The 9,256-nt window shown below is 42.7% G+C and overlaps 1 protein-coding gene across 1 annotated transcript; it reads right to left on the bottom strand.

Moving 5' to 3' along the window:
• On the bottom strand, positions 1 to 8,730 carry LOC142159834 (uncharacterized). The gene is made up of 3 exons (XM_075214621.1): positions 8,707 to 8,730; positions 3,832 to 3,894; positions 1 to 1,876 (listed from the first exon to the last, which is right to left on the bottom strand). Exons 2-3 carry the CDS (start codon positions 3,857 to 3,859, stop codon positions 24 to 26), a joined length of 1,881 nt encoding a protein of 626 aa, XP_075070722.1. The 5' UTR covers positions 3,860 to 3,894; positions 8,707 to 8,730; the 3' UTR covers positions 1 to 23.
• Between the last annotated feature and the right edge of the window lie 526 nt (positions 8,731 to 9,256).

Below are 9,256 nucleotides of genomic sequence, written 5' to 3'. Positions count from 1 at the left end.
TTTGACTAGCGTTTCCCCCCAATTCAGGAAACCACTATAGTTTCGATCTTAACATGGACTTTTTGATGAAGAACGAGGCCTGATTTGACGGCAAAACATTTCCCACACTCAAAACATGCGTAGGGCTTCTCTCCCGTGTGTCTGTGCTGATGTATCGCCAAATCTGACTTATGAAGAAAACATTTCCCGCAAACAGAGCAGCGATGGGATTTTTCTCCATTGTGAGTTTTCTGATGATTATAGAGATAGGCTTTTCTTGTAAAACTTTTCCCACATTCAGAGCAAGAAAATGGTTTCTCTCCTTTGTGAGTTTTCATGTGTTCACCTACGTATGACTTACTTGCATAACATTTCCCACATTCTGGACATGAATACGGTTTTTCATTCGAGTGACATTTTTGATGTATCGTTACATCAGATTTATTCATAAAACACTTTCCACATTCAGGGCAGGGAAAGGGTCTTATACCTGTGTGCTTTTTTTGATGGTGAGCAAGACCCGATCTCCCAAAAAAGCTTTTACCACATTCGTCACAACAAAAGGGCTTCTCTCCTGTGTGAATCCGCTGATGGTCGGCGAGGATGGTTTTACGGGAGAAACCTTTCCCGCACTTGGTACACAAATACGGTTTCTCGCCCGTGTGTGTTTGTTTATGCCTATCGAGTGTTACTTTAAGGGTATAACATTTCCCGCACTCCGAACAGCAGTACGGCTTCTCTCCTGTGTGAATTCTCTGATGTTTAATTAGATTTGCCATTGAGGCAAAAAAATTTCCACATTCGGCACAAAAAAATGGTTTCTCCCCCGTGTGAGTATTTAAGTGTCTGCCAAATTCTGCTTTGACGGCAAAACCTTTCCCACATTCAGGGCACGTGAATGGCTTCTCTCCTGTGTGCTTCATCCGATGTACGTTCAGGTTCGACCTGCAGGAAAAGCGCTCTGTGCATTCAGAACATGCAAAAGGCTTCTCTCCGGTGTGTATTCGCTGATGGGCTGCAAGAATTGGCTTCGTGCTAAAACATTGCCCACATTCAGAGCAAGGGAAAGGTTTTTCTCTGGTGTGGCTTCTCTGGTGTGAAAGAAGTCTAGACTCCAGGGAGAAATGTTTGCCACATTCATTACAAGTAAACGGCTTTCCTGTACTTTGACAGGATATTGCTCCCTCATTAACATGAGTAGGCGTGTGTTGTGTCTGTGTACGGTCTGTAGGAGTATTAATCTCGGTGTCTGTGAGATTTTCTTCTTCTTCTCCACTTGAAATCGATTCCTCCTTAATATGAGGTTGTGTCTCTGTATGATCTGTGGGTGTGCATACATCGGATACACTTCCTCCTTCTTGTGTCATGACTTCTCCCTCTATTTCAGTAGATGTATGTTCTGTAGGTGCACTAATGTCAGTGTCTCTGAGGTTTCCCTCCTTGTGTAAGACAGATTCCCCCTTTATATTAATATGAATGGCTGTATATGGCGCATCTTCCTGGGCTGTATACATTTCAGTGTCCGTGTAGTTCTCTTCGCTTGAGAAGGATTCCTCTTTAATATGAATAGATGTATATTCTGTATGATCTGTCTTGGTATCACCATCAGTATCTGTGAGATTTCCTCCGTCACTGGATAGAGATTCCTCCTTAACATGAAAATGTGCGTATTGAGTATAATCTGTATACATCTCCGTGTCTGTGACATTGTCTTCGGATTCTCCCTTAATCGCCATGGACGTATTTTCTGCACATTCGTTAGTTTCCACACCGTCATTACTATTTGTGGTGCACATCGTTGAGAATTTTTCTTCCTGATTTTCCCCAATAAAACCGTGATCTTTATTTTTTAAGCCCGATGGGGGGAAATCCGTGTCAGCTCCTCCAAGTGATAAATCTGTAGATAGTATATAAATAGTAAAAATACTTAATACAAATAACTCTATGAAAAAAACAGTTACACACATATCACTGTCTAGCTAACAAACATAACAACTATAAAAATGAAAAAAGCACACTATGGTCAGCTGTGTCCCAAACTGTTGTCTTCTGCCCTGTCCCAACATCAGCTTACATATACCATTAGGGCTAGCTTCTACGAAGCACTGGTATACAGGTACAGGCCACATACTTTGGACAGACTGGCGTCCAAGCCGAGATGTAGGAGAAGCGGGGACTGTAGTTCCCAGCCACCGCCAATCACCAACTGTTTTGGTCATACAACTGCACATAGCAAACAGCAGAGTGGAGAGGGAGGTTTCATATGAACTCGGCCATTACGTATTCCTTGGCACGCCTCAGGCGCTAGATTTACAGGCAGATCAATCACCGGATTGCCAGATTATTGAGTGTGAATCTTTAGCACCAGTGTCTTGCTCCTGCTGCATTATGTTCCTGTATACCAGACTTTTGTCTTTCAACTGGACTATGGGTTTTGATATCAGTCTAACCTTACCGCGTGGCCAGAACACCGGGAGCAGCTTCCTGCTGTTGCTGTTCCTCAGAGCATTGTTCACCTAAGACGCTTTAAGTGTCCATTCTAAGTTCTTGCCATTACTGTCAGATATTAGCCACTGGGGTCTAACCTTCAACTTACAAACCGCTCAACCCCACTAGTAGAAATCTTTACAAGTGCTACTTGTGGTGCATAAATTAATCAGGCCTATGAAAGGTTTAGTATATTAACAAATATAAGAAAAGACTGGATGCACATGAAAATGGGAAAAAATTACTTATTGTATAAATGTTCTTCTATTATCGGCACGGTGGGCCTTCTATATATTAGTGTAAGCGCCGAAAGAAGATTAAGCTACGGACATTTCTGAGACAGGATGCCCATAGTATATCTGTGTAACACTGGTCTGAGCCCAGGCAGGGGGAAGGCATCACCCTAACAACTGCATTCCACTGATTGAGTGTTCACCGGATAGTCTTTGCGTGCACATGTGCGTGTGTGTTAAAGCTAAAACTAAAAACTGTCCCGATGATGAACCATGCTGTTATTTGTGAATCACAAATTACGGTAAACTGTGTTTAAATCCCAATATTAGAGAACACTTTGATCTCTGCATCTAGAGCTATTTCCTGATGTTAATTATTAGGTAATATTTGTGTGTTGAAACTTTCCAGTTTGTAAAAGGAGGTTTGTCTTCATGATTAACCAGGGGAGAAATGAACTGCACATGAGCATAAAGTCCTTGTCTATTGGCCCAGTCAAACACAATCCCGATTGGCTCAGTGCAGTTTAACCCCTCTGCCATATTGGCCACCATGATCACATCAATCACTAAGATTGGTCCAGGATTTCAAATACTTATTTCAATTTATAGCAGGGGTGCTTTTGGCTGAGTTGGGTACGGTTATTTAGCGTTGACCATTTTTTGTTATACTGAATATATAATTACAGAATAGAGAATATTAATTTGACAATGATTATACAATGATGATTGTTATATATATACATTTTGTAGAATTGAGCATATATGCAATTAGTTACCAGAGGTATTTATTTTTTATATGCATTTCTTATGAGAATTGCACATTTGTTAATTATTATTTATATATAGTTGTATGAATTGTTACAATTTTATTTTTATTTTCATGTATAGGAATTTTTATTGATTTGATACAAATTTTATTTATGTTAATAAAAACTCATAGACCTTTCATCTGCCTGATTAATTCATTTATGTACCTAAACCAGCGCTGATCATAGTGTGCTTTTTTCATTTTGATATTGTAGAGGGCTTGGCAAACCCCCAATATTGATCGAGTGGTTTATTTGGTGGTTACATTATATAGCACCAATGTAGAACCAATAGGTTTTATAGCAACTATTAAACCTTCTCTCACCTGGTGATGGAAGCTGGTTCTCCATCATCACGGATCCTTGTGTCCTTCTAAATCCTCCCCCTCCTGCATGGAGAAACAGACAGTGACATCCTCACACCTTATAGGAACCTGACACACACAATGGTCATCACCCAGACACATCCCCTGGTGTTACTGTATAATGTCCCATTCCCAGCAGTCACCTCTCCAGTCAGCAGCTGAATGATCTTGTTGGTGAGTTCTAGAATCCTCAGGTCATTGTCTCTGTCATGTATCAGTGAGTGAGGTGGAGGCACCGTGATGGGGTCCTGCTCAACCCTCCTGACGCTCTCACCAGACTTCTTCACAACAATATAAACCTAAATATTAAAATAATCTAAATCAATATTACTGGGCAGATAGATAGGCACAAAAATACCTCTACCTAGGTCAAATACAGTCACGCGTTGGTCTTCTCTCATGTAACCTCATCTTCTATGATGCTCAATACTTCTTTTATAACACTGATACATCTCATCAATGCTTCCAGGGGCAAGCACAGGATTTGTAGAGGGGGTAGCACTATAGCTGGGGAACCTGCAGAGTGGGGTTCCCCTACCATAATGACAACCAATCCCAGGCTGGTCAGCACGGTACTGGAGTGGGCGTGACCAGCATGCATGGGGGCGTGGCTATCATTTTAGACAGTGCTTGGCTGCTCTCCAACTCTTCCTATCCCCATAATATACGTGGGCAATGCTGCGTGCACTACTGTTAGGTGCACGCAGCTCTCCCTTTTCAAGCAGAGCTGTGTGAAGCGGGAGCAGGGTCCAGCCAACCTCAATTATACAGTGCCCCAGACTTCGAGGGGGGTTTCCAGGCACTAGGAACCCCCCCCCCTTGGTTTGCCTATGGCTTCCTATTCACAGACTCAGCTCGTACTTCTAGGTTCACTACATATCTGTATATATACAGTACATAACAAATGTATCATTGAAGTCTAAAAGTAGCAGTGTCTGACCTCACAAATGCTCTACAGAATGAATGGGCACAAATTCCCACACAAACACTCCAACATCTTGTGGAGCCTTCCAAGGAGAGTGGAAGCTGTTATCACTGCAAAAGGGGGACCAGCTCCATATTAAAGTATATGTATTTGATACAATGTCATTACAGTCATTGTTGGTGTAATGGTCAAGCATCCGAAATCTTTTGCTCATATAGTGTATTTGAAAGTTTCTATCATGTCCCCTTGTTACCTTATCTGCTCCAAACTATACATATTAAGATCTTTTAGTAAGTTTTGTGCTGTAGACCATGCACCCTTTTAGTTGCCCTTATTTGTACAGTCTATAATGTATTTATATCCTTCTGGTGATATGGCCTCCAGAACTGAACTCAGTATCTAGATGAGGCCGTACCAATGACCTATACAGTGGTATTATTACTTCTTTCTTTCTGCTACTGATTTCTCTCCCTATGCAACCAAGCATCTGACTTCTTTCTCATTGCTTTGTTACATTGCTTACCTGCCTTTACGTCACCTGAGATAGTGACTTCTAGATCCCTTTCCCCCTCAGTAGTCCTACTCTGGCTACCTTTCAAGGTCAGTATCTTAGGTCCTTCTTCTCTGCTGTTAGGGATATCTATAGCTCCCATAAATCTTTTAACACTATTATTATATAGATATTACTGGACAAACCAGACATGGTGTCCTCTTTATATACCCCATTAGCCTGAGCTCTTGAGCTTCTGGCTCAAGCCATTTCCAAGTCTCTTAAAATACAAAAGATATGTTCTTTGTGCTTCACTGGAAAGTATGTATGTGCCAGTACCACTTGGATGGTTGGACACAGCATCTCCAGCAACGTATTGCTAGATCAGGGAAAGATCTGGGAAAGGAGTGTTGCTGGAAGAGCTAGGATAGGTGTGCCTAACCTTTTTAGTGTATAGAAGGTGTCCCAGCTTTGTATGAATATCTGAGAACTGGAGACTGGATCATTATAATTCAGAAACTAACCAGATCATACAGAATTTGATTATGAAAAAGCTGCAGACAACTGAGTCTCTAAGAAGAAGAGAATTCATATATAAAATGTTAATGTTGAGGTTAAATCAATATAAGGTCAGGATTTCAACATTAGTTATTGCAAGGGCCCCAACCGCCTACTTCTTGATTCCAACCAGCTGGCAAAATTTTCTGGGGAGAACACTGATGAGATTGCATGAATGTGTATATACAGGGCCGCTGAGAGGGGGGGGGGGAGCGGGTACTAATTACCCGGCCCCGGGCATGTCAGGGGACCTGGCCCGGGCCCTAGAACCGACGTTTTGTTTTTTTTTCTAAAACTACATTCTTTCTTTTTTTTTTTTTATCTTTTTTTTTGTTGCGGCGGGTGGGGGCTCGACCGTTGGTGGGGGGAGCAGGGTAGTTAAAAAAAAAAAAAAACATACTCACGTGATTGCGGCGCCGGCGTCCCTCCTCTTTGCTGGTCTGTGCTCCATTGCTCCAGACTGTCTGAATGCCGGGTGTGACGTCATCATGCACACCCAGCATTCAGTCAGTCTGGAGCAATGGAGCACAGAGCTGCAGAGAGGACCAAGAATGAAGTGAGAAGAAAAGGTAAGTGAGGGGAGGAAAACGAGGGGGGGGGGTGGAGCTTGAGACAGAGGGGTTAAAAAACGGGGGGGGGCAGCTTGACACAGAGGGGTTAAAGAGAAGAGGGACAAGCAGCATGGCACGGGGGTTAAAGAAAGAGGGACAGAGGCAGCATGGCACAGGGGGTTAAAGAGAGGGGGACAAAGGCAGCATGGCAAGGGGGTTAAAGAAAGGAGGGACAAGCAGCATGGCAAGGGGGTTAAAGAAAGGGAGACAAAGGCAGCATGGCACAGGGGGTTAAAGAAAGGAGGGACAAGCAGCATGGCACAGAGGTTTAAAGAAAAGAGGGACAAAGACAGCATGGCACAGGGGGATGATGAAAGGAGGGGGCAAAGGCAGCATGGCACAAGGGGATGAAGAAAGGGGCAAAGGCAGCATGGAAAGTGCAGTGTGATTATAAGGGGGCATAGCGTGGTGATGATAAAGGGGCACAGTAATGAGTGTGTGATGGCACAGGGAGCTTTTGGCAATTTAGTGTGTGTGAGGTAGATGGTGGCTAATTAATGGTTGCTATTTTGTTTGCGGGGTAATGGGAATACTATTTTAATGTTGGGGCTGGAGGAAGGCCTAATTATTAATCATGGATGCTATTGATTTAACGGTGGGGCTGGCTGTAATTTTCTAAACGTAGCCATTTTTTTTTACAAATAGGTCCTCCAACATTCCAGGATCCGGACAAGCCGCAACTAAAGAAACCAGCAGCCACATGTGGTAAAAGTGAGAAGAACAGGTAGGACAGAGCAGCATAGTGTGTGAAATGTTGTGATTCTAGTAGGGACAATGCCAATGTTTGGTGAGCCCAGTGGGCGCAGGCCAAGACTGAACTCTTTCTGTACACACTGCATTCTTACTATACTACACAAGGGTGCTAGATGTCCTGAAAGTCAGGAGTGCTTGTACAAATGTCACGGTCCAGTGAATTCAGGACCTAGTGATTTTGATGTGCTAGCCACGCCCCAATGGCGCATAGCCACGCCCCCAATTGTGTGACCAGACGGCTGAAATTTTTTTTTTGCTTGCTCAACTATAAGGGAGGCCCCATGAATTTGTTGTACCGGGGCACTGAATTCCTCTTGGCAGCCCTGTGTATATAATGTGTATGAGAGGGAATGAATGGGGTATAATCACCTCCTATGTATATAATGTGTATGAGAGGGAATGAATGGGGTATAATCACCTCCTATGTATATAATGTGTATGAGAGGGAATGAATGGGGTATAATCACCTGCTGTGTATATAATGTGTATGAGAGGGAATGAATGGGGTATAATCATCTCATGTGTATATAATGTGTATGAGAGGGAATGAATGGGGTATAATCACCTGCTGTGTATATAATGTGTATGAGAGGGAATGAATGGGGTATAATCACCTCCTGTGTATATAATGTGTATGAGAGGGAATGAATGGGGTATAATCACCTCATGTGTATATAATGTGTATGAGAGGGAATGAATGTGGTATAATCACCTCATGTGTATATAATGTGTATGAGAGGGAATGAATGGGGTATAATCATCTCATGTGTATATAATGTGTATGAGGGAATGAATGGGGTATAATCATCTCATGTGTATATAATGTGTATGAGAGGGAATGAATGGGGTATAATCACCTGCTATGTATATAATGTGTATGAGAGGGAATGAATGGGGTATAATCACCTCATGTGTATATAATGTGTATGAGAGGGAATGAATGGGGTATAATCACCTCATGTGTATATAATGTGTATGAGAGGGAATGAATGGGGTATAATCACCTCCTATGTATATAATGTGTATGAGAGGGAATGAATGGGTTATAATCACCTGCTATATATACAATGTGTATGAGAGTGAATGAATGGGGTATAATCACCTGCTATATATACAATGTGTATGAGAGTGAATGAATGGGGTATAATCACCTCCTATGTATATAATGTGTATGAGAGGGAATGAATGGGGTATAATCACCTCCTATGTATATAATGTGTATGAGAGGGAATGAATGGGGAATAATCACCTCCTATGTATATAATGTGTATGAGAGGGAATGAATGGGGTATAATCACCTGCTATATATACAATGTGTAGGTGAGTGAATGACTGTAGTAATATATTATGTACAGTACAGTTCTCTATATAACACTAGAACAGTAAAGACATCCACACTCCGCAGTACATTATATATCAGAGATCATGTATATAGCACAGGGCAATGTGCAGGATATCCTCCTTCCCTCATATGTCAGAGCTACAATACGAGCACTCACCGGCAACGGCGTCTCTCCGATCTGCACATAACAAATCACGGATCACTTTTCATTCCGGGTTGTCGGTGTAATGTAACTTCCGCGTGCTGCGTTCCACCTGATTTCCTGGTTCTGCGTTCCACATGACTTCCGGGTTCTGCTTTACACTGGGCCTCTGGTTCTGCGTTCCACCTGACTTCCGCGTTCTGCGTTCCACCTGACTTCCGCGTGCTGCGTTCCACCTGATTTCCTGGTTCTGCGGTCCATCTGACATCCGGGTTCTGCGGTCCATCTGACTTCCGCGTTCTGCGTTCCACCTGACTTCCGCGTTCTGCGTTCCACCTGACTTCCGCGTTCTGCGTTCCACCTTGATTTCGGGATCAGCATTCCATCGGGTTTTGCGTTTCAGGTGACGTTATGGTATCCCGACAGTTATATACAAATCCGGAATTAGAGGTTCCTCCGGTCTGTGAATGTTTATTTCTGATATATTAATGGCACCTTGCCTTGTGTGGGCTAATATGAGGGATAATTACCAGGTCTAGGGTGATATGAGGGATAATTATTAGGC

Source organism: Mixophyes fleayi, chromosome 6, assembly GCF_038048845.1.
Source record: "Mixophyes fleayi isolate aMixFle1 chromosome 6, aMixFle1.hap1, whole genome shotgun sequence".
Classification (NCBI taxonomy): domain Eukaryota; kingdom Metazoa; phylum Chordata; class Amphibia; order Anura; family Limnodynastidae; genus Mixophyes; species Mixophyes fleayi.
Note: the sequence above shows the minus strand (reverse complement) of the source record. Positions and strands in the feature narration are given on the sequence as shown.